Source organism: Parasteatoda tepidariorum, chromosome 9, assembly GCF_043381705.1.
Source record: "Parasteatoda tepidariorum isolate YZ-2023 chromosome 9, CAS_Ptep_4.0, whole genome shotgun sequence".
In the NCBI taxonomy this organism is placed as follows: Eukaryota; Metazoa; Arthropoda; class Arachnida; order Araneae; family Theridiidae; genus Parasteatoda; species Parasteatoda tepidariorum.
In genome coordinates this window covers 67,834,594-67,861,341 of record NC_092212.1, presented here as the reverse complement: position 1 = coordinate 67,861,341, position 26,748 = coordinate 67,834,594, and the positions used below count along the sequence as shown (strand labels likewise).

Sequence of the window (26,748 nt, the reverse complement as noted above, 5' to 3'; positions counted from 1 at the left end):
TTAAATTGTTCTATAATGTTTTAAGTGCAGAACTTGAAAAATGTTTTCTTATGGGGGAAAAAAAATACAGTAAACTTTTAGTTCATTTTCCCTACCATTATTGCTTGAAGGAAAAATTGTATGTATTACTCATTTAGTTTGTGAACATGGACTTATCAACCAGCATTTTCTAGGAAAGTTTAAATTTATTAAAAATGTTATTCAGACAGATGTCAAACACATCTGTAAGTAAAAAATTGAATTTTGTTGTTGTTGTAATGTTTGAACTCAACTATTTTAACATCTAAAATAATTATAAATATTTATTTTCCTCTTTCATAAACTTTGCTCCACTAGGAAAGAACGATAAAAGGATTAAAAAGCTGATACAAATACTATAAAAGATTATAATTTTATTAAGTTTTATTTTCACATTTTATAGGCAAAGTTAAAATTTTTTTTGGAAATTTCTTCAGAAAATTATTTTTAAATCAACAAAAGTCTAAAAGAAAAAAAAACTTCATTTAAGGTGTTTTCTGCTTTTAGATCAATCTTTATGATCAAAAGATTATTTTCAAAAAAAGACCAAAAGAATTTTTACTATCAAAATGTATTTTCAAGTATTGTTTCAATAATTTTTTTGCGAATATGATTCTCCCTTCCATATCTTTTCCCTTTTCCAAATATTGCATTTTTAAGTTTTTTTCTTCTTTTATTTGTTCATTCCCTTAATCAATTAAAAATGAAATTTGAGCTAATGTTTGTTTATTCTGTAAAAATTGGAAAATACCACAAAGGCACTTGATGAGTATTTGAGAAACTCGTTCAATATTGATAATTTTATACATGAATTTATACATTTTTAAAATATATTTCGTGCATATTATAGCATATTTGTTCACATAAATTATTTTGTTTTCTTAGTGTGGAGGTAATAAAACGGCTGAACATATATTGGATTCTGAAAAATATCAGTTGATGAACGAAGCTGTTCAGCCGATGACATCACACCCTATACTCAAGCTGGAGAATGAAAGGTATTATTTGTTGACACTTGTATTTTAAATAATCTTGTCAATCATAACTGTTTTCTTTTTTATGTATAAATTATAAAATATTCTCTTTTAAAATATAATTTTGAGTTTTTAAGTACTTAATTCAAGAAAATTTTACTAAATTAAAATACTAAAGATATGTAATCAAATTGTTATTACTGATTCAAAAACATGTGAAATATTATACAAATGTTTCAATTATACTTATTATTGTGTTGGTTAAATAATTGAACTTGTTCTCACAATATCACTTTAATTTGAATTTGACTACTGCTAAGAAAACACTTTTTTAAAGAGGATAAAAGTAGGCAGGTATGATGATTAAATGTCCAAGTATGTGAGATCATAAATATATGTCAAATGTATAAAACTATAAAAGAATTAAATTTTTTTAAAATTTTGATATATGAGGCCGGGACAGCCTGGTTGTTAGGGCACTGGGCCCATGTCCAGAGTTTGTGGGTTCGATCCCGCCGGCCAAAGTAAATGGTGACTAATGCACACTAAATCTGTCAAGTCGCAAAGTCCTCTATGTTCCCATAACATATTAATACCTCTAGAAGGTACTGATCCACGAGTTTCCTTGTCTTCGGGATTGGTTCAAAATTACAAGGCTACAGAGTTGAACATTAGCAGTCGTAAACCCAAAATTGGGTTGGTTGTTCAATGACGGATAAAAATTAATATATATATTTTATTATATATATTTTAATATATATAATTAATATATATAATTAATATATATATTTAATATATAATTGACTTTNAATATATATATTTAATATATATATTAATATAATATTATTATAACATATTAATATAACATAATTAATATATATATTTTATTAATATATAATCAATATATATATTTTATTTGATATAGTCTGTAAAATTCATGAATTTTATTTTTATGAATCATAACATGCTAATTTAATATTTTATTAGGTTTAATCATATTGTGATCGACACAGTGCAAACAAAATATTCAGATAGTGTTCATGTGATGTTTGTAGCATCAGTGGAAGGAGTTATTCGGAAATATGTGGTGATACCTGAAACTAAAGAGACCTGCTTAATTGAGAAAATAAAAGTATTTCCTGAAGGCAGTAATGATACTATTAAAGTTTTGAAACATCTTAAAGACACTGTAAGCAATTAATTAAAAATATCATATTTTAAAATGATCGCAATTTTAAGTTTTCATACGACATAAAATTTCATATTTATTTTAGAATTCTTTGTATATTGGAACGGAAGAAACTGTTTTGAGGATAATTGTCCACAGATGTGAAAGATTACACAGTAAAAGGTACATTTTTTGAAAAATCTAATTATCGCTATGTGTAATATAATTGAGTGAATCAGTGTACAAATCGATTTACTCTACTTTTAAGCAGTAGGTTTAGTTTTCCCAAACAGGGTTGCCACTCCACAGGGAGAACAGGGAATACCTGGAAAATACAGGGAATTAAAAAACCACCTAAAATAACAGGGATAATGCAGGAAATTTTGAATTTTTCTTTACAAACTGGGAAAATACAGGGAATTTTATTTCTTATTTTCGTTTTTTAAAAGTGGTGACAACTCAAAGTTTAATCTATGGGATATTTAAGGCTGATATTTCAGTTGTACTAAACTATTTCAGTTACTACAGCATGATTTGTTTTAAGTCTGTTAAACTGTTACTTATTTCTTTAAGTTTTTCCAGCAATTAAAACTAGTATAGCTAAAATATAGGTCACTCAAATGTGTTTCCTCTTAATATATTGTGTATAATACAGGGAAAACACAGCTAATTTTTTTTTTACTGGTTTGTGTGGCAACTCTGCCAAATAATAAAGATTAACACTGTTAAACGATAATATAAGATATTTTATGATGCATATTTATATAATATAAGGTATATTTATGTATATTATTCAATTAAAAACTTAAATTATAAGCTATATTTATGATCAACATAAATGTGATAAAGTTAAATATTTTGAACTTATGAAGCTATAACTGCTCCTGTTATGAATGTTACATATCATGCTAAGTTTTAATTTCAGCTTTTGCAGGTTTACTCTGTGATTTTTTTTTTTTGTGTTCATAAACAATCACTCATTCACATAGTTAATGTTTGTTTTCAAAAAATTTACAGAGAATGTCTGGCTGCTATGGATCCTTATTGTGGCTGGAATGAATATAAACTAGCGTGTACTGCCAACCCTAGTCGGAATCCTCGTGTCAATTTCTGGCATCAAGAAAGAACTGCTTGCCCAAATAAAAACATGCCAGGTTTGCATTTTTTTATCTCCATGTTCTAAGCTCTGCATCTCGACATGTATTTATGGTTAGGGCTGCAAGTTTGTCGTGGGAAAAAAAATACCAAATTCGCAGAGAAATCGCGGGAAATTTTGAAAATTACACAAATTCTAAACATAAAAAAATTTATTATATATATGATGCAAAAGACAGAAATTGCGCAATTAATAAAAAAAGCTTAAAAATACACAACGAAAGTATTTCTTTGAATTTCAAGCAATATTAATATTTTTATTTAAATGAACAGAATTTTGGTACAAAGTATTGTACATTGTCAGATTATTCTCATTTATCCTTCGTACATTGTCAGATTATCCTTCGTCTTTCATCACTTAATGCATTTTTATACTTAGAAAACTATCTTTCTGTGTCACCGCTGTTTTTAGGCACCGACAAACTTCAAAATGCCGATTTTGGAGCGTTCGGTCGTTGATTTCCAAAACTCGATCAATTTTCCTTGACTGTTGCTTTGTAAGAAGTAATTGCTGTGAAAACTCAAACATTCTACTTTCAAACTACTAGTTACAAATCCCTACTAACTACTAGTCCCCCCCCCCTTCATCTAAAAAACTGATCCATATTTAAGAAATCACAAGAAGCCGCCTAAGAAAAATTAACTGGATATGTCGCGGGATATCCACCGAATGAGAAAGGCAGTAGAAATTTCATTGCCCAGTGCAATAGCATGTATAACAATTTTTCTGTCAAAGATTTCATTTATAACATTTTCCTTCTTTTGTGATTCCAATTTCTTTTGTACTCTTACTGACTTCAGGAAGGTAATTACCCTCCCTAAGTGTAGAAAGACCATCTTAGTTGACAAGATTGTGATTATCTCTTATCTCTGAACTATTTTCATGTCATTTTGCTATTGATTCACTCCCCTAAATGTCTAATCAAGTTTACATGTTCAATTTAAGGTTCAGGAAAATAAAAAATTCTGTTTAATAGGAATAATAAATAAAAAATTTTAAAAAAAATTTAATTTTAAGCAATTTTCGCGCAAGTCAAGACATATTGAGAAATTTGCGGATTTTAGGAAAAAAGATGACAATTTCGCTGAAATGCAAGCCGCGACAAACCTGCAGCCCTATTTATGGTTAAGCTTTTTAATAACATGCATATTTCAATTGCAAACAACTCCTATACAAACTCAACCTGAAATGATAAATAAGTTGGTTAAAGTGAGTAATTTCTGAGAGTGTATCATATTAACTAAGTTATTTTTAAAAATTCATTATTATTAATAATTGCTGTCTATTTACTACCAAAGTTTATCTGTAAACATAAATAATGACTTGTTAATTTAATAGTCTCACCAATATAGCATTTTAAATATTTATAATTAATTAAAAGCCAGATTTAATACTTAAATTGTGGCAATTCAATTTTTTAAAATTCTTAATTTTTGCACCTTAAATATATCTTTGCGACACATATAATTAGGCAGAATATTTTGATGTTAAAATGATTTTATTAATATCAATTTTTAGAAGTACTTGCTAATTTTTCAACTAATTAAGTTTTAACTCTTATAACCTTCTTTAACATTCCTTTCTTTAAAACCTCATAAAAATATTTTAATTTCTTATTTCAAAAAAAAAAAAGTCATTTTTTTAAATTTAATCCATAAAATATAGTTTTAGTTGTACTTTTAAGAAATAAATTTTTTATTCAATAAAATGTATTTCATTCATTTTAGTTGCAGGGTAAGGATTTAAATAATTAATGAGCCTAATATGTTCCTCAAAAATATACTATTGCAATAGTAGCTGAAAATATATTTAGTTCCATAATATGTATTTTATTGAGGAACAAAATGTTTTTAAAAAATGTTCCGAAATATGGATGACTGAATAGATAAAAAATCCATTTAATTCTCCTTAAAATAATTTAATGACAGTAAAAACTAACTCTAGAGTATCTTTAAGTTACTGATAAATATAAGCCCAACTCACCTTGTCATGAAAAAGACCTGCATCAGTTTATAGGAATTAAGTGAACTCTTTAAAAATAATTGTAGAATTAATAAAAACCAACATATTTAATTAACCAAAGAAAGTGTAAGATAGTTAAAAACATCAATTCTGATTACGTATTAGGACTTAAATTCGGAAGCAATGTAGCTTCTCAGATTGCTTCTTAAGTATGAGAATCTACACAACACTACTAGCTCTGCCAACCGGACTGTGTAGGTGTCAAGGAACTGGCCTTGCATCAGGAAGGTTCTGAGTTCGAATCCCAGGCAAGGCATGAATATTTTTTCATTCTCTGTGCTATTTGTCCTTACTGTGGAAGCAACTTTGATGCATCTAATATGGGGCCTCTGAAAGAGTGTCCAACAAATTTGCCTTGTAAATGTCTGAATTGAAGAAATGTTAACACAGATGGGCATTAGAAATAAAAAAAAATTACAAAAAAACAAACAAAAAAGACACCTAGCTGTTGCTAGGTTTCTTGAATGTTCTGTTACCAGACTTTTAAAAATTAAAACAACTGAAAAATTATTAAGTTTACCGTCTGGTGTGATGTTTCATGCCACCTAGTGTCAGAAAAAGCAGTTCACTATTAGTTTCTACTTATTATTTATTGTTAATAAGAAAATGTGCGCACTTAGTAAGTGTATATTTTGTTATAGTTGATGGTGGCTGGGCTGCATGGAGTGGTTGGTTCGATTGCTCTCAAGTTGAAGAGGCACAGGCTATAGCTGGAGAGGCTGTTTTTGATGGTACTTGCCAGTGCCAACAACGTCAGTGTAATAGTCCAGCTCCTGCTAATGGTGGCAGAGATTGCCAAGGGACTTCAATTCATGTTGCCAACTGCAGTAGTATGATAATTATTTTAATACTTTGTCTATGGCTGTACATTTTAATTTTTGTTTATTCATACTTAAATACATTTTGGAAATTGTTTTGAATGTTTTTTTTATGTACATAATGGATTTAAAAAATACAATTGCACTGTATGCAATCGCATTTCCCCTCTATACTGTTTTGTAGTAGTAAACATGGCCAGATAGTGCTTAATTTTTCTCTTCATCTCTATATTATTTGAAGGAGCCTAAATACATCAAAGCTATAAACAATTTCTACTCCTTTGATTTACACTTAAATAGAATATATATATATATNTATATGCTAGCCCCTCGGATGATTGCCTTACGATAATTGTAGTTTCTTGGCAGAAAACAGTTTTTCTACTAAGGTCAAAATTAACTAAACATACATGCATTCAAAGAAATTCTGTTTGCTTATGCTTGTGCCCAGACTTCCAAATATTATCTGTAACTATCATAAATATTTTGATCTATTGGTAAACAGAAATAATTTTTCTAAGTTATCATTTTTTAAAATAATATTTATATTGATATAAACATATTGTTCTAACAAATTTGATTTTACAACCGTTATTTAATATTTTTGCATACCTTTTTGCTAGATAATTGTTAAAATGGCAAATTAAGTTGTTTTAAACTCCCTTTTGTTTTTACTTATAAAACGTAAGTATATTTTTTTTCTATATTTGATTTCTTTTTTTTTGCAGGAGATGGTCAATGGACTGATTGGTCAGCTTGGTCTTCTTGCTCTCAAACATGTGGTTTAGCAGTGAAATCTCGAAGACGAATCTGTGGTAACCCATCTCCTGCTTACGGTGGGAAAATGTGTATTGGACCAGAAACTGACCAGATTTATTGTACAATGAATCCACCTTGTCCAGGTAAATTATTAAAAAAAAGAGTTTAATTCATTTGAGAATCTATTGTTGACTGGACATTTACATTTCAACTTACACACTTTTAATGTTTTTAGTTTTTAAAAAAATCTATTCTGTCAGATCACCAAAAGTGCATAGCTACAAAAATGTTGACCTAAACAAGAAATTTTTGCATGTAAAATTATCTAAATGTATCTGAAAAGTTTTTCAATACATCAAATTGTAAATAGTAATGTAATCAAATCTAATATAATCAAATAATATATAATGTAATCAAACAGTAAAACTTCAATAATACAATGTGTACTATAAAATTTAGTGGATTGTGAAATTTTATAATATTTATTTTTTTCCTTGTATTATTTAAAAAGAAAATTTTAAAAATACTGGCATATTTTTTATCAACATAATGTAATTATGTTTCTATTTTTCATCATTTTAAAATCACAATGACGAAAACACTTGGCGAAAAAAGACAAGAACTTTTAATTTTTTTTTCATTAAGCTACAGATCTAATTATCTGTATGATGATAAACTTAATAAATACTGCTACGGCAAAATAAAACTGCTAGAGTATTTTTTAAAATTGAATAAAAACTGCCCTGGCTAAATTACATTGTTTGAATCTTTATTAAAATTTGAATTTTATTTTTAATAAATGTAATAAGTATTAAAAGATTAAAAATTGTCAGTTTTTTAAAAATTGCTTTCATGCAGTTTAAGGATTATGTTTCGCCATAAAAAGCATGTGAATTGCTGTGAGGCTATGTTTAGTTCTGAATGTGATGCTTCTGTATTGTTATTCTGCATTTGAAAATCACAGCCCACTTAACTGAAAATCAGATTATACTCTCAAATGTATATTTAGTACTCTTTATATTGTTTGATTTGTGTGAGAGAGCAAAATTATAGAAATTCGTTAACAAAATTCGAATGGGAAGTTCAACATGCAAAGTTATAAAAATTTGATATTAATTCTCATTGTAATTGTCCAAACTTTTTTACACTTTAGTTTACATTTTCTTGTTTGTATCACTTTTTTTGACCACACGATTGTTGTTATAACTTGACCAATTATTTCAAGATCTAGTGCCAATGGGATTTTTTTTAAAAATAAAAACAAGTTATAGCTAAGTTGAATAAAGTGGAGATAAAGGTCATGGTGTGTAGCGTTTTCAAAAAGTGCTTAAAGGTGCTTTTTTTAATTGGGTGTTATTAAAAAGTGCTTAATTTTCCCTCTATTCAACGTTTTCACAATTCATTCAAACACAATACATTTTGGCATACTTTTGGTCTGTAGCGCATGAAAGCACCAATCGTTTTACATGTTTGATGAAATACTTGTGGGTTCACGTTTACTGAGCTGGGTTTGGTGAGATTCGTGCACTCTTGTGTGCTACTCGGCTGCATTTTCCAAGATATTCTCAAATTCATTTTCCACCCTCAGAAATCGAACTGAAAAATCTCTCTTCTTATGGTGGCTAATATTATCAAGAAAAGAGTTCTATAGTAGAAACTAGCTATTTTATCATGATCAAAGTCTTTGGAAACTATTTTGCATTTTGTTAAAGTATATAATACTTACAAATATTCTTTTAATGCTTAAAAAGTACTTATAAAGGTGCTTTTTTTGTTGAAAGATTTGGCTATGCACCCTAAAAGGTATAGCTTTTAATGTTATTGCCACTATTTTATGCTAATTAGTGATATATTTTTGTAGCCTCTGTAATTGCTCCCATCCCTGGCCACTGGTCAGATTGGAGTACATGGGAACAGTGCAGTGCACCTTGTGGAGGAGGCATTCAGGTGCGTCGTCGCCGTTGCAATAGCCCACCTCCCCAGCACGGCGGTAAGGAGTGTATTGGCTGCAACCAGGATTACAAGTTTTGCAATCTGCATACCTGTCCTGAAGCAAAGAAGTCAACTTCTTGGACACCCTACATGAGAGTGAATCAAACAAAGGATGGTCACTTTGAGCAGCGACTGAGGTTCACTTGCCGTGCTAATGTACCTGATGAGGGCATGCTGAAGATTGGACACGTGAAAAAAGAGGAGAGGTTCTGCCGTGAGGGTAGTCGTAATTGCTTGGATTCTGGTAAGTTTTCTAGCAAAAAAACGTAATTTCTTCTATACCATCTCTTGTTTTTTTTTATGAGAATTTTGAAGGTATCGGGTAACGCATAAATTAAGAATCAAGAAAATTTTACCTTAAAACCTTATGTGTAGAAAAACTGCTAAAGTGTTTTTGATCAAATTAGTTTTAAATGTATACTACAATGCCTTCTGCTTCTTAAAATCATTTTTCATTCACATTTGATATATATGCTTATAATAAGCATCTACCACTTTGACTTATAAGCATTGATTGCAGATGCTTTTTATAAGCGTTATTTATCAAATTAATTTTAAATATATACCACAGTGTCTTTCACTTATTAAAATCTAATTGATATATATATGTTTATAATAAGCATCTACCACTTTTGCTTATGATAAGCATTGATTAGAATATGCTTATAATAAGCTTTATTTATTATACTTATATATCCTACAACTAATTTACCTCATTTCTATTTTATTATAGCTGTTTTAAGTTATGTTTGGCATTTTAGTTAAACATGAATTATATTTCCTAAATTTAGACTTGACATTTGTTTAAATAGAAATTCCATTTTGAAATTTACAAAAGGGTCTTAAAATATTGTTAAAATAATCTTATACTGTATTTTTGATTAAAAATTCAAAAAATTTTAAGTTATTTGTAAATTTTAATATTAAATCTAAACTCAAATATAAAATTGAATGCATTTGAATTTATATTTAACACTCAAATCTTATCATTTAGGCATGTTGCTAACTGAAAAATTGGACTTAAAAATGAATGTAAAATTGTAATCTTAATCTTTATTCATAATTGATTTACAATATAATAATAATCAAGAACCAGTTAAAAATTTGTTCACACATTTCATATGTTATCTGACCCACTTTTTTTATTTGTTTTATAAAATAACTAATATAATCTCATTAAATACTTCAGAGAATCCTACCCCATGAGAGAAATCTCTTGTGGCAAATTTTTTCCTCACCTGAGTTCAGGTAAATCTTTAGTAGGGCATGAAATTTTAAATTTAGAAAAATGTTTTTTAAAAAATCAAATTTCAAACAAATAATGACATGATTACCTGAGGATTAAGGTGTGGGGAAGTTCTTGAAAAACTTGTTTGCCTATTGATATTTTGAAAATGTTTTTATAGCATTTGAAACTTTGATTTATCTATATTTACTTTTCTCTTAAACTTTTAAAGTCCCGCAGTGGACTGACCGCAATGACGTCGTTCCCAGTAGAACACCAGCCTGCCTAGGAACTGAGGGTGCGCGGTATTGGTCTTCGTTAAACTGTTATACCTAAAAATGCTCGACTTCGTGCATAGGTTGTTGGGCTACCAAAGCTGAGGAGCCATTCCCTCTGCAGAGGATCAAAATTGCAATGGCATGTCTTCGGACAATCCTTGGGGATGTTTCTCTGACCGTCGCTAATAGCCCATTGTGCTGCTCTAGTGAGATGTAAATAAAGTACCTACCTGCCTCCAAACTTTAAAGTTTTGAAATACAAATGGAGGGTAAACAGAATTTTGGGGAAAAAGATTTATTTACATTCCAAAAAAAAATTTTTTTTTTCATCTCTGATATGGAAGTTTCATTCAGACGGTTCACCAGTGAGTGAATATAATTGACAATTGCTTGAGGTTGAGTATTCAATTGATTCATAAACAGTTTTTAATTGGAATCTTATTGTTCTCCTACTACCTGTTTCTTTCCTTTTTTTATTCTCAGCTGTAGTATTTTTCCTTTTGATTGTGGTCTCTGCAGAACCATTCATCTTTCAAACCAGGTAAAGAAAATTCTAAATTATCTGACAGAGCCGTAATGGCTCAGGGGATAGAGCGTTTGCCTTCCAATGAGGTAAAATGTCCTCAGTGGTTGACAAATCATGGGTTATAGTCCCCTTGCCGTTAGGCTAACCGTGGGAGGTTCTCGTAGTCTTCCTTTCTATGTAACCCAAATGCCGGTTAGTTCCACCAAAAAGTCCTCAATAAAGGCAAAATTCTCCCTATACTTGATCCAGTCTTCTGGATTGGATTCAAAATTACGAGACCGTAGTTGGACATTAGTAGTTGTAAACCCAAAAATTGGGTCGGCTGTTCAACGATGATTATAAAATAAAATACAAAATTATCAGATACGAAAATATACTAAGTTTTTTTTGTTTTTAAAACAATCTCCTAAAGCTTGATAGTATAAAGCAGCAATAATGATTCTATTAAAACTCAATCTAAATGATGAATGTTATTCAATTACTAGTTGCTGATAATGCTGACCGGCCTGTGTAGGGGGTTAGGAACTGTCCTTGCATCAGAAAGGTTCTGGGTTTGAATCCCGGGCAAGGCATGGATATTCTTTCCTTCTCTGTACTATCTGTCCTCACTGCGGGAGCGACGTTGACCCACCTAATATGGTGCCCCTGAGAAAGAGGCCAACAAAATCGTCTTGTAAATGCCTGAATTGACAGGTGTTAACACAGGTGGGCATTGGAAAAAGAAAAGAAAAAATTGCTCATAATTGTTTAGCTATTTTTTTTTTATTAAAAGTCGACAATTAAATAAATCTTGAAAAAGCTTTTTATTTTGTTTTACACATGATTTTATAAGTATAGGTGATTTTTAAAATTCATTTTTGTTAAATTTGATAAGTAAATATTTTTTTCCCAGCCTTTTTAAATGTTGATGGTGGTTGGTCTGTCTGGAGCCTGTGGTCTCATTGCAGTGCTACTTGCGGTGGTGGCATACAGTACCGTGAAAGAACATGTGATAATCCAAAACCAGCAGGAGGTGGTGCTGATTGTTACGGGTCTCCCAGAATTGATCGTCCTTGCAATATAGAATCTTGCTATGGTAAAATATCTATCTTTTGTTGAACTGGCTTTGCTTATAAGTTTATACTTTTTAAAATTTTGCTGCAATAGTACCTTTTTTCTATTATCAAATTATGAAACAAAATAGATACTATTGGTAATGTCGTTCCTTAGTGTTTTGTATTTCGATTCAAACTATTTTATAACGAATTTAAAATGAATGATTGTGGACTGCTTAAAAAAAAAAAAGAAAACTGTATAAATTTTGACACTTTGTTAGTGAAAATTCCATCTTAATGATTCAAGGTGACCCCAGCTACTATAATTAGTGTTAGGTATTAATTTGAAGAGCTAGACGTAAAATTTCTTTCTTTGAATGATTATACCTTTTTTTACGATTTTAGATTGTTAATAATTAAAATATGAAGGTATGTGTCGCAATACAGATAATCTAAACTCAATAAATTAATTAGGAGAGCGGTTGAAAGTTTGGGTACCTTAATGTTAAGCTTTCTTTTTTTCTTCTCTTTGTGTGTGTGTATTTTGCCTCAGAAATACGCTTAAATATTGGAAAGTTTTTAGGAAATCTAATTGTAAATAAAAATTTAAAAATAAGTTTTTTTTAAATAAAAAACATAATGTAAAAACTATTAGACTGGATTAATTTAAATTTTCTATGATGTCATTTAAAATGTTGTAAGAATTAGTATACCTCACACTTCAACCATTATTAAATAGTTAAAAGTATTTTTTTTATGAATTTTTTTTTACATTCAATTTTCATTTTGCTTTTAGTGCCTATCTATAATTGATACTTTTACTTTCATATCTGTAAAGATTTTTTTTTTTTTGTTTAATATTTATCTTTGATGCAATGGGTTTTCAATTTAATATATATTTTCCGGTTCTGGAGAATATCCTTTCTTCTGATGTCTCACACTTATTTATCTTTTTTTTTGTTTGTTTCTGAACCAGACATAGTTTCTAGTATTAAATCAGTGAACATTCCGCTATACAGTTTAACTTTGATACATAGTATAAGTGAGTCTTAATTTTAGTATCATAAAAGCTACATTCAACTTCAGTTTTGGTTAAAACAAAATTATTTTGTTGCACATTCCAAATTAAAGTGCAAAATCAAACATTATTATCCTTCCTCTTGTTATATTTTTAAAAAAATATCAAAAAAAAGAAAGAAAGCTGTATTTTATTACATAATATGTGAAGAAAGAATTGGGTCAATTTGTTTGCCTTTATCAGAATATTTAATAATCTTGTCCTGATCATGAAGAAAGAGTTAGTCTTTTAATTATTAAAAGTTGCCCCAAATCAAATGCATGAAATGAAATGATAAAAAAATTAATGAAAAGACTAAAAATAAGACTTTATTAAAAGTGATGATGGTATTCCTGAGCACTTGTTTTATGGTATGCCCTTTCTATTTCATTTTCCTGCTAAATAAGCTTTTTCTAGTTTCCTAAAAGTGTGAAAAATGTAAAGAATTTTTTTAAAAGTAATGTTGGCATTCACTTTTATTTTCAGTGTGTCTTTCTATTTTATTTTGTTGCTAAATAAACTTTTCTTAGTTTCCTAAAGTGTGAATTTTTTTCTTCAGATGTTGAAGGATGGGAAGAGTGGTCCGCATGGTCGTTGTGTGATGAAAATGAAGAGCAGCAAAGGAAGAGAAAATGTAAATTGGCCCCTGCTACTTATTGTGTTGGTTCCACTAAAGAAATAAGGATGTGCATACCTGGTCAGCAAGGTACGTCAAGTATATCTAATACTATCCACCAAGGAAAAGATGGTCGCAGAAAATTTTCTCAGCCTAGTATTTCCCCAGAACGTTTACAATTTCCCCCAAAATTACTGATTTTTTTAAAAAATTTTTTTCAAAATTTATTGTAAAAAAATTGCTTTTTTATATTTTGTTAAAATTTTTCGTTAAATTTAAAAAAAAAAAAATTTAACAACAGTTTTTGAATAAATTAGCCCATGTGTTTAAAAATAAAAGAAATCAAAGTAAATTGAAATAGTAATCATTTATACAAATATATACTACATAATTATATATATAATTTTTTTTCTTGCATTATAAAATTAGGTAGCATTTTTTTACTATAGTATTTAAACCAAAAATTTCTATACTTACTAATGTGCTAAAAAATTTTACTGAGAATTTCAACATGACTGACATTTTTTTAAAAATTAAAATGTGAACTTTTATCTGTATTTGGAGCCTATACATAACTGAATTGTTCCAATTTTTAAAAGTTTTTTTCTATTGTCCCTACTAAAGCTCTTTGTATTTTCATGAAATTTTTTATTCTTTGTCATGAAGTTCTTAATTTGAGGAGAATTACAGCTACTTAACACATTAAGCACTAGAAATATCATATATATTTATATATATTAAAATATTTCTTAATTCTTTAAGATTGAAGAGAAAAACTTTTGCATTGTTTTTATTTTAATTTTTTAATGTATGGAATAGCTTTTTTATGAATTAAATTGGTCTTTCAATCAATCCTTGAAATTAAATTGAGTTTTGAGCATAGTTTCTGGGAAGTTAATCAACACCCAAAACCCTTTTTATGTCAAATTTTAATTGGATATGAAACTTTCATTTTAATTATAGAAAGTGGGTATATTTTAAACAGGCAAAGGGTATGGCTGTTTCCCTCAATTATTTTTTATTTATTACTTTTTTTATTGAGATAGGATAAGAAAAATTCTAAAAAAAAATTACATTTTTTTTATAAAATATATAAAGAGAAAGTAACTAGATCCCCCTTTAGGATCATACTAAAGATGACAAAGAAACAGTATTGCTTAGTAGAAATTACTTTTTGCACAATTGGTTCATAATAACCATTGAGAAGAAGAGAGAATATAATCAAATTCATTTGTCAAACAGTAACCTGGAAAATACAGGGAATTTAAAAATAACAGGAAAATGGCTGGGAATTTTGTTTCTTATTTTCGTCTTTTAAAAAATGGTGACCACTCAAAGCTTAATCTATGGGATTTTTAAGGATGATATTTCAGTTATACTAAATTATTTCATTTATTATAGCATCATTTAAGTATGTTCAGCTGTTCCTTTTTTCCTCTAAATTTTCCCCCTAATTAAAATTAGTATCATTAACCCAATATAGCTGATGCAAGCGCACAATAATTTTGTTTCCTCTTTAATATAGTGTGTATAATATATACAGGAAAACACAAGGAATTTTTTAATTTGCTTTGAGTGGCAACTCCTTATTAACACTTAGCTATCGAATCAAAGAGATCTCTTAGTTAGTTGGGAAAAAAATGTACAGTAGCTAGCATATACTCTGGCGTAATTAGTTTGATCGCCAAAGTATTAACCACTAAAATTGTTTAAGAACTTAAAAGTTTAATTCTTTTATAGCATCTAAAGAAGCTCAATCAGATGAAGATGGCGTGCATGCAGCTCATGTTGCAGGTTCCTTCATTCTCGGTGTCATTGTAGGCTGCCTTCTCTCAGCATTTGGAATCTATTTCTACTTGAAAAAAAGAGCCAAAAACAGGACGCATACCCACATAGGTACTCAACTGATACCTGTAAAACCCAACACCTACGTTTCTGAAAGCGAGTGGAAAAACAATTACTCAAAAGTGCCCATCACAAAAGTGCCACTTCGCGAAGCTACCATAAAGAGAAATGGTAGTTTACGCGCCCAGCTGCAGTCTGATAACTTTTAAAAGTGCCGCAGTAATTACTACAGCTTTTTGTGAATTTGGCTTTTTAAAAGTGGAAAGAAATTGTGTTGAGGACGCTACTACAATGTGCCATATTGGGAAACTGTGTGACATATCAAGATGCCATTCACAATCAATTTGAGCTTGTAGAAACTTTTTTTTGTGTCCATGTCGTCTTGTGCAGTCATATTTTAAATTGTATATAAGATGTCTTATCTTACTGAGAAGCATTTGTAAAAAATTTATTTTATTATTCATTCTAAAAGAATGACCTTTTTTTGTATTACAAAGTGATGTTCTTTATTGTATTTATTGTGAAGCTTTTTATAAAGTTTTACTCATTTTTTTTAGAAAACAATAAGTATGTTTTCCTATGCATGCTAGACGAATTTTTACAGATTATTGAAAAACAGTTTACCTCTTATCAAAGCAAAATAAGTTTTACATTTATGGATGTGACATATTTTAAGGTATAACCAAACAATATTTTTATAATACTATTTGCTTAATTTCAGAAATGTAAAATTATGTGTAATGTTAGAGAAATTTCTTGCTAACAGTTACTTTATGTTAAATTGTAAATTCCGTATGCCTGCATGAGTATATTTAATGGTCATCTAAACATAAATACCGCTTGCATTTAAATTTCAGTATTATAAATCATTATTGAATTGTTTGGATATTGTTTGCCGCACAAGCGATTGTCACAGATTTTGTTCTTTCTAAAGTACTTTGTTTGTTCTGTAAGTAGATACAAATTCACTGCTGTAACAGGCATTTTCATAAACGCACTAAATTGCAATAAAAACTTTTTAAGGGAAAAAAAGTTGCAATTCTGTATGTTTGTCATAATTTTTAGAAACAATTTCTAATTTTATATAGGATTATAGCATGTTACTTAAACTTCTCTATCAGCAAAAATAAAAACAGCACTTGAAAATGTTTATTCAAGTGCTGTATTCCACTTTAAGTGCACACATTTTTTTTCAGAGAATAGTCTGATACAATTTTAGATTTTTATTGAATGTTAATTTAGTGGGTGTTATAAGAATATCAATTTGTCCTAAAAAGACTATATTATTTTTAATTAAAAAAACAAGTTTAGGACAAGAAGATAAAATCAAAATTTTTTTTTGCTTTCTTTTAAATAAACCCTTGAGTTACTCTTGTTTTGAATTTTCTAAAAAATAAAAGCAGTGACTAGAGTTTTGTGTTACAATCTACTCTTTATATCTCAAATTTGAAGGAACGCTAAAAAAAAAATTGAGACAACAAGTTCTGAACCAAATATGTTCTAAAAAGAAAATTTTTTTTTTAAATAATGTTCTGAAGCGTCAAGTCGTGGAATATCAGAATAAATACTAATAAAGATATTTGTGTAATAGTTGACAATAAGTCTAAATTCAGCAATGATAATTTTATTTGTAAAAGCAACACAAATATAATTATGCATTAAATATAAAACAACTCGTTTACAATAAACATACATTAATAAAGTTCATTTAAAAAAAAACTCTACCATTGTGGCCTGTTGCCATAGTTTTTGAAATTACTCAATCATTTTTCGAAGAATAGCTTCCAAGTTATCCTTTTCCATGATCTTGGAGCTTTTCATGAAACTTTTTAATATGCGGGCAGCATTTTTTCTTGGACACAGTAATGTTGAGTAGTGGTACATGATTATTTTTCCAAAAAAATTCATTTTTTACTTCGAAAAGTAGTCGACATAACAAGTTTTTGACAAGAAAGTCTTTGAAAAAATAATAATTAAAATTAGTATTAAGTGGATATGTAATGCTAAGGGAAAAAGTATTTTTTTGACATATTTTCAAGACGTAGAGAGTAATCTGTAATTTCTATGTTTATTCAAGTGCTGTATTCCACTGCAGGTTGTGTACCTTTACCTTAAGTACTTGTGCTATCGTTAACCTCTAAATACTACTGTGTAAATATTAGATTTTGAAATTTATTTTTCAAATTTATGCAATACTCACCAATATTGCCAATAGGACAATGCTGCTAAATTTTACTAAGCCACTCTGAATTTACGCATTAAATTCTTAATAACTGGCAGATAATTGAATAATTCGTTTCCTCTCAAAGTTGCTCTTAAAAAAAAAAAGAAGAAATTTTAAAGCCAGCTTTCCTGTACCTTAACATTTAGAAACAAGATTAATGTACTCCGACAAGATATTGAATTAACTCAAATAACCTAATGTGTAAAAATAAATTTCAAAACTTGATGGTACACAACGATTCTAGTTGTTGAAAGAAAACTATTTTGTAACATTTCATAGAATGCTCACTACAGAACAGTCATTATGTAAATATAATTCTAATGTGCCAACAAAGCCTTTATTTATCATTTGTTAAAACTTATGCCAACTGAAAAATCAACAGTTGATTATTTAGCTTGTATAGCATTTCATTTTTTTTTAAACTGTTACGATTTGTATATAAAATTTTATACAGATAATGCTTTCATGGCTTATTTGCTTGTAAATTCATGTACAGTATGTGTTTTGTAATAAAATAATAAAAATGTTACTACTTTAAATTTGCTATTGTCTTCATTCAAAATTGCAAAAAAAATTTTTTTGCTGGTGTTAGTACAATGAGGAATAAAAACGGAGCACTTTATATAATAGTGGGTTTTAGGGATTGATGTTTTATGTACTATTTTATTTAATTATAATATCCGTCGTTGAACAGCCGACCTAATTTTGGGTTTACGACTACTAATGTTCAACTCCTTAGCCTTGTAATCCTGGATCAAGTATTGGGAGAAATGTGCCTTCGTGGAGAATTTTTTGATGGAACTAACCTGCATTTGCTTTATATGGAGAGGAAAATCTCCCACGGTTAGCCTGATGGCAAGGGGACTCTAACCCATGATCCGTCTATCACTGAGGATATTTCACGTCCACACTGTGGCCGGATGCGGATTGATTTCGACCAGCCATCGCTGGGGATTCGAGCTCTGTTTACGTCATTGGAAGACGAGCGCTCTATCCCCTGAATCATCGTGGCTCTTATTTACTATTTATTGCAAGCAATGTCTTAAATGAGATAATCCACAAAAGATTACATTTTCCAAATAAGCAAGCCTACGGATGATCTAGTGTTCTTAGCCCTGAAGATGTGGGGAGCACACTGATCCTAAACGAATTACTGAAAGTTTAAATTTTTGTAGTTTATAACATACATTGAATTCTTCTAACGAATAAAAAAAAAATGCTGAAAGTCTCGCTTCTTTAAAAAAAATTCCATGCACAAAAAGGTGTTAAATAAACTGCTGTTTGTAGAAAATGCAACACCATGAAAGAATCATCAGAATCAAATGAAATTTAATGCAGAAACGACTTGTACTGATACAAATAAATGATGAAATTTTCAAAACAAAAGAAACAAATTAAGCGTCCGAAATCAGTATTTGGTGCAGCCACCACGCGCTGCAATAAGTGCTGCTATACGACGTGGCATGGAGTCAAACAGATGTTGAATATCTGCTTGAGGAAGAGAATTCCATATCGCTTGTATGCGCAACCAAAGTTCGTCTTTGGAAACTGCAGGACGCGGATCACGAGTGAGACGCCGACCAACCATATCCCACACGTGCTCAATAGGCGACATATCCGGCGAATAAGCAGGCCAAGGAAGAAGTTGCATGCGTTGTGCTGAACAGAAGTCTCTAACAGTCCGCGCAACATGTGGGCGTGCATTATCCTGCTGAAAGATAGCTCCAGGGATGCCTTGAAGGAAAGGAACGACTTCGGGCTGTAGCACTTCACGGACGTATCTGTTGCTATTGAGATTACCCTCAATTCGTATCAAATTGGATCGTCCATGATACGAAATCGCACCCCAGACCATAACTCCGGGTGTTCGACCACTATGTCGTTCAATAATACACTCAGGAAGGCAGCGTTGACCGGCATAACGTCTAACACGAACACGGCCATCATGGGTCCACAAATTGAAGCGTGATTCATCTGAAAAGACAACTTGGTGCCAATCAGCTCGCCAGTCTCTGTGCTCAAGAGCCCACTGCCGACGCAGCCGTCGATGATCCGCCGTGAGGGGAATCCTGTATAATGGCACCCTTGCACGCAATCCACGGCGCAGCAGACGACGACGAATTGACGAAGCCGACAATTGTACACCTGTAGCAGTAGACCAATGTGCTGCCAGCTGCCTGGAGGAAGCTGTGCGATCATTCACCGCCATGCGGAGCAGGTGTCGATCATCGCGCTCTGACGTCACCTTCTGTCGTCCAGTGCCTGTTTTTCGAGTTGTTCGGTGCTCGTCGGTCCACTGCTTCCAAACTCGCATCACTGTGGAACTGTTCCGCTGCATACGAGCTGCTATTGCGCGATAGGAAAATCCTCCTTCTCGAAGGCCGATTATCCTCCCTCGTTCAAACTCCGTAAGTTGCTTGAATTTCTTATTCTTCCGTCGTGGAGGCATACTCAGGTCTCACTAAACGTTTGCCACTAACAAATAATCATAGACTATTTTCAACGTCCCGCTACAGCACTTTATTTATACGCTTTCAGCATCAATTCAGAGGGCGCTGCGCGCGCCACGCACGCGCGATGGCTCTGAAACTTTATTAATTTGCATAATATCCTATAATTGACATTTGCTGCGAATTTCATTTGATTCTGATGATTCCTTCATGGTGTTGCATTTTCTACAAACAGCAGTTTATTTCTTATTTATTCCTTTCCAGTCTTATGGCTGCTGTTGATCATAGATTTCTATTTTCAACGAAATATGAGGTTGGCAGGGCGCTGGACTCGCCGCTTTCGTGAAACCGGGAGTTCGAATCCAGTCGCCCAAAGACTCCCCGTGTAGTAAATGGCGACTATTACACGTTAAATCTGTCGAGTCACGAAGTCCTCCATGTTCCCATAACAAATTATACCTCTGGGGGTACTGAATTGGAAATTGATCGTTCTCTGGTTCAGATCAAAATTACGATTTGTGGATGTTTAAAATGGGCCCGCCGTATAAAAAGGTGTGGCAGAAGTCGAATTTTTGGCCATAGATGGCGCCCCTTACCTTAAAGGCCTACGACAACAACGAAATATAAAACTAAAGGTAAATTTACAAATCCGAAAATCTCTTAATTGTTAAGTATTGGTCCTCGTTAACCTGTGCTATCGTAAAGTGCTCGACTTCGCGTGCAGGTCGTTGGGCTACCGAAGCGGGGGTGCCATCCCCTCTGCAGAGGATCAAAATTGTGATGGCATGTCTTCGGATCATCCTCAGGGATGTTTCCCAGACCGTCGCCAATAGCCCATTGTGCAGCTCTAGTGCGACGTAAATCAACAACAACAACAACAATCTTAATTGTTAAAGTGAACACATTTCGAGCTATACATATTTATATGAGCAGTTATGGCCTTCTAATAAGGTGATCCGGGTTAGAATCCCAGCGATGGCTGGGTCGATACGAAATCCGTATACGGCTTGCACCGACCACAGTGCTGACGTGAAATATCCTCAGTGGTAGATGGATCATGGGTTAGAGTCCCCATTCCGTTAGGCTAACAGTGGTAGGTTCTCGTGGTCTTTCTCTCCATGTAACGCAAATGCTGGTTAAAAAGAGTCCTCCTTAGTAAAGTTGTCAACAAAAAATAGAAAAATTAAGATGAAAAACAAAACTAGAAAAATCTCAGTCTAGAGAAAATAAAGATGAAAAAATAGAACAAGAAAAACCTTTGTGGCTGAGTGAGGCAAAATCAGGCTAAAATGCATTTCCACGCGCTATGAAGAGGTTGTGAGGAGCTAATGTCGTTAACAAGGGAATCAACATTTGTGTAAATAAATCACAATTCCAGGGCATCCAGATGAGCTGATGCGACTCAATTTGAAAAAAATTTTGGCATTGTAGAAATTTAATTTATGCTCAAGATTCCAACAATGTGCAGCAATTGATCTATTGTATTCTTGAAAACGAACATATCTATCGTGTTTCCTTAAGTCCGAATTTTAAAGCGCGTTTCGCTTGATACATGTCGACTGTTATCTTTAATCTTTATATTTTTGAAGCGGATGAAGTTTTTTTTAATCAAATAATATCTAACTCTTTCAGTTTCTGCAGATTATTTATATAACTTAGAAATTATTGTCTTAAATTCTGCTTATTAGATTAAGAATATGATTAGTCAAAAACGGAAAGCTTAACTATAACTGGTGAAAAATGATCGTTAGAGATCCCCGATTAAATAAGTTAAGAATAAAATGCAAAAGGAAATGGGCAAGGCCTTGTTCAAATTTTAATGTACAGGCGTGTTCTTACAAATAATAAAACCTTTTAGTTGGAAGTGTTATAATACGTCATACGTGTAATAAATACGTCAGAATATTATTTCAATACGGCACAAATCGATTCAATACCGTAAACAATAAATAATATAATAACATAAATTTAGTGCCTCTTTAGACACTGTATCTAGGGTCATGCAAGTTCGTGCTATAATAAGGTCCTGGCATCTTTGCAACTTAAGCATTCGACTGACGAATTAAAAACATGCAAATTTTTATAATTCTTTCACTTATATATTGGTTGTTACAAATAAGTTCCGCCGTTCGCCACAAGATGGCACTACCAGAAGATTACGTAGAAATTAACTGATGTTAAACGTCTTAATGTAAATTTGTTCATCTGGTAACAACATGTATACGTGATTCCGTAGTAGCATTACGTAATTGTTTTCACGCAAAAATGTCAAGTTTTGTGGTAAATAAGCGCCATTTGCCGAAACTTTTGATTTACTTCTTTAATTTGAATAAATCTCCAGCTGAGGCGCATCGATTGCTTGGAGAAGCATATGGTGAGGGTGCTTTCCGTGAGAGAAGTTGTGAGTGGTTTTAGAAATTTAACCCCTTGTGTCGCCCGAATCCAGTTAGGTACCAGTATTTGTGATACCCGAGCTGAGCAGGAGAAAAATTAACGTTTCTATTTTGTGAAGCCCGAGCTGAGTTCGTTTCTAGTTTAGGATACTTAATTCACTATTTTCCTAATAGATGGCAATAGTGGTCCTAGTTTTTCACCGATTACGACTTTAGTCGAGGGAGGGAAATGTGGGTGGGGGTTTGGGGAATGTACCATGCTGTAAATGATTTGTAAAATTTATGTATATAAAAATTATATTGTTGCGTTTTTATATTATATTATACTAGTTATATTATATTTAGATTCAAAATTTGTTTAATTTGCTCTATTTGAATAAGATGTGCGTGTAATCCATTACTTTTTTATATGTATGCAGGGATGCCAACTGCTTTGCTTTCTGGAATAGTTTTAATAAGGTGGAAGCAAATTATATAGTTAAATTCGTTAAAGAAGGATAGTTACGCCTACTTTTTAATAGAGTAATCAGTAGATGGATGCTTCAACGTTGCATTTTAGATAGTACTTATAATTTTTGATATTTAGTGGTGCGAAGATTACTTAAATTGAGAAAATACTAAACTTAAAGTAACTTAAATTTCGTTACCACTAGAATATACTATTTTACAAAGCGGAGCAAGTTGGCATCTCTGTGTATGTAAAAATTATAGTTATTGCATTTAAAATTTTCTTTTTGTAATAAAAAACCATTTTCCTTTTATAATAATATAAAGAAGAAAATTAAACAGTCAAAAAATTTCCCATTTTTGGTAAATTTTTCTGAAATATTGTTACTGTTCAGGGGTTAAAATAGTGAGTTTGACGTGGAAGACAGAGAACGCAGTGTAAAATTGAAATTGTACAAAGACAAGGAATTGGAAGATTTGTTCCAAATGCAAGAAGAACTTGCTCTTACATAACAAATGACTCGGCTATCAATTTCACATCGTTTAAAATCGTTGGGAATGACCCAAAACAAGGAATGTGGATTCCATGCGAACTGAAGTCAATAGACACTGAACGTCGATTTTGCATGAAAATTGTTTTTGCTATTTGGAAACACTTCGATGGGAAGTCCTACCCCACCCGCCATATTCACCAGACCTTGCCCTTTCATATAATAATTTATTCCGGTCAATGGCACATGATCTGTCTGAGCAGAAATTTACGAAGATGAGTTCTTCCGACGTCGTATCCGAATGATCTCAGAAAGATGAGAAAAAATAGCGTCAACAATAGTGTCAACACTTTGAATAAAAGATGTTGTACCCTTTTTTCACAATGAATTGCTAATTTTTGATAGAAAACGGCGGAAACTTATTTGTACTCTCAATATAACAACTTAGCATGGCTGAAGGTAAATATTTTTACTTTAAAAAAAAGTAAATAAAGACAATAGCGATAAAATTTTACATTTGCACTATTTAACCCTTTATATCAACGTGTTGCATATCTGCAACATACACAAAAAGCCTATGTCTTTGCCCCAACAAATTTTGAGGGACGATTTCGGCGATTGCCGGCCAAAACCAGTGCGCCAAGATGAAATTGGGCACTGGCCTAATTGGGCTAACAAAAGAATCAGATGCAAATACCCAAAATGCAAAGAATTTACACAAACCAATTTTGAGAAATGTGGTGTAGGACTTTGTTACAACAAAAGTAACAACTGTTTTAAAAATTTTCATATGAATTAAAATTTTTGAATCTTTCAATTTTAGTGCCATTTTTCACAATGTTGCAGGAATGCAACAAGCACCTTTTGTCATTTTGCATAAGGGTGCCGAAATGCAACAATCAATTTTTTTCCAATAATTTTTCTTATTTTATGTTGTAAATTTTTTTATTATTTTTTACATGCTTAGAATGATATATTCTAATGTATGAGTAATTTTTATTAAAATCGGAGATGGTGAGATATAAAGGGTTAAAGATGTTTTGGCTTTTCAAAAGTGGCATAAGGATTAAGTGGTGGATTGTATGAATGTTTAGTTAATCCAATAAGTTTACGTAATAAAAGAATGCAACTGATATAAAAGGCTTACCTAAATTTTGGCACAAAATCGAATTCCCTGATAGCAGAGGATAGGCCATCAGAATGAGGGTAGTCCATGTGGAATTGAGCAGGTTGGACAAAACATCACTCAAACTATCTGCCTTCCTTTGCATATCTAAAACCCCTTGGAGTTTCTGCTGGATCAACTTCAGGCATTGTTTGGAAGCAGGCATGTTTTTTTGGACGCAGGCGTGTTTTTACGTTCTTAAAACGGGTCCTGAAATATACATATTTTTTAAATGAGTTTATTCGTAGAAAAATGTTTTCTAGTAATAAGAGTAATTTTCAACAATCTTGTAAAATTTTAAAAATCGCACTTATTAAATATTGTAATTTGGTAAAATATAGCTCCATGCAAATGAGATTGATAATTAAAGATTTAATTTACGCCAATTTTTTTAAGGTATGGCAAAACAAGGCAACATAAAATTAGAGTGTTAAAACAGATCTCAGCTTTTCAGACAAATCCACATTTCTCAAAATGAGAATATACATTTTGATATATATGAGCTGTAATGGCTCAGAGTTTGCCTTAAAATACGGTTTAACGGGCTCGAACCCAGAGATGGCTGGTCGATACGAATTTTGCATCCGGCTTGCACCGACCACAGTGCTGACGTAAATTATCCTCAGTGGTAAACGGATCATGGGTTAGAGTCCCCTAGCCATCGGAATAACCGTCGGAGGTTTTCGTGGTATTCCTCTCCATGAAGCGCAAATGCGGATTAGTTGCATCCAAAAGTCCTCCAAGACGGGAAATTTCTCCCAATATTTGATCTAGGAGTTCAATTGTCTTTTGAATTGGGCTCAAAATGATAAGGCTACGGCATTAAACATTAGCAGTCATAAACCCAAAAATTAGGTCAGCTGTTCAACGACTGTTATAAAATATTGGAATATAAAAAAAAATCTCAGCGGAAAAATTGTTTACTTCAAAAAAATTTCTTTATAAATGATTAATCATTTGCAGTTTTTAACAAGCTTATTCATCTGCACATATTTCAAATACACACACACCCTAGATATATAAAGTATTTTTATTATCCTTTAGCACGCAAAGGAAGGGTCAAAAAATTTAAAATTATGTTTGTGTTTTGATTTGGATGCCAACTAAGCATTTTATAATATAATTGACACAGCTGAGCAATTCATGCAGATATTCTGCTAAAGTCTGTAAATTACTAAAATTTACAGACTTTCTGAGAAGATAATTTGATTATCATTAAAAACTTTGTAACGAAACTAGTTACAACTCGATTCTTATATTATTTTATTCTGAAAATTAAGTCTGTGAAAAATAATTTGTTTTTTTCTTCCAAAATTTTACAATATACCTTACTTATTTCTCTTTCATGCAATTTTTATTTACCAATTACTTAACAAGAAATTCTCTTTACTTTATAATTTCATTCACATAAATTTATGCAAATTTCTTGAGATTTTTTTTTCTTGTTAAAACTTCAAGCTTTTACTGATTCAATTGCGTCGAAAGAAATTAAATATTAAACAAATACCAAGATTCATTTCATTTTGAAAATAGTCATGAAAAATAAAAATCTAAACATTCAAAATAAATTTTTTATTTTATTGAATAATATTAGTATGCAATTTTTATGAATACAACATTATAAATATTGAAATGTATTTACTAGCGAAAAAACTACATTTTACTTCCAGTTATAAAAGCACATTTTCAAGCCAGGCAATGTCTTTTTTTCGCTTAACCTCTTAAAAAGCGAGTTTTTTTTACGAAAAAACTAGTAAAAATAATAGATTTTGTTTGGACGAAAATGTGTATAAGTATAGTGTAAGTTATTTTTTGCAATCTCAGTTGTGGGGTTAGCAAAAGTTATTTAAAAAAAAATTAATGCACAAACAATACGTATTTTATATAAAAACTTATAAAATTTAGAAGAGATGGGAAATTTTAAATTTTCTAATCTTCACAATTGATTTCATAAATTTTAATTTTAGATAAAAGTTACATAAGATTTTCAAATAATCCTTCAAAAAAAAAAAAATCAAGTCTAAGCATGTATTTTCAAAGCAGGCAATTAAGAGTCCATAAAATATTTTAACTAATTTCAAACAGATCAG

The 26,748-nt window shown here is 31.0% G+C and overlaps 1 protein-coding gene across 3 annotated transcripts in view; it reads left to right on the top strand.

The window, feature by feature from the left end:
• Positions 1–18,251, top strand: part of LOC107437956 (semaphorin-5A) — a 276,806-nt gene extending 258,555 nt beyond the window's left edge. For all 3 annotated transcript variants that reach the window (XM_071185935.1, XM_016050106.4, XM_043039560.2), the window contains 10 exons: positions 904–1,016; positions 1,980–2,181; positions 2,267–2,343; positions 3,178–3,314; positions 5,980–6,168; positions 6,885–7,058; positions 8,777–9,151; positions 11,829–12,011; positions 13,587–13,733; positions 15,384–18,251. In XM_071185935.1, coding sequence (XP_071042036.1) covers positions 904–1,016; positions 1,980–2,181; positions 2,267–2,343; positions 3,178–3,314; positions 5,980–6,168; positions 6,885–7,058; positions 8,777–9,151; positions 11,829–12,011; positions 13,587–13,733; positions 15,384–15,697 — 1,911 coding nt within the window. In that variant the 3' untranslated portion in view covers positions 15,698–18,251. The remainder of the gene's footprint in view (positions 1–903; positions 1,017–1,979; positions 2,182–2,266; positions 2,344–3,177; positions 3,315–5,979; positions 6,169–6,884; positions 7,059–8,776; positions 9,152–11,828; positions 12,012–13,586; positions 13,734–15,383) is intronic.
• Positions 18,252–26,748: the final 8,497 nt, after the last annotated feature.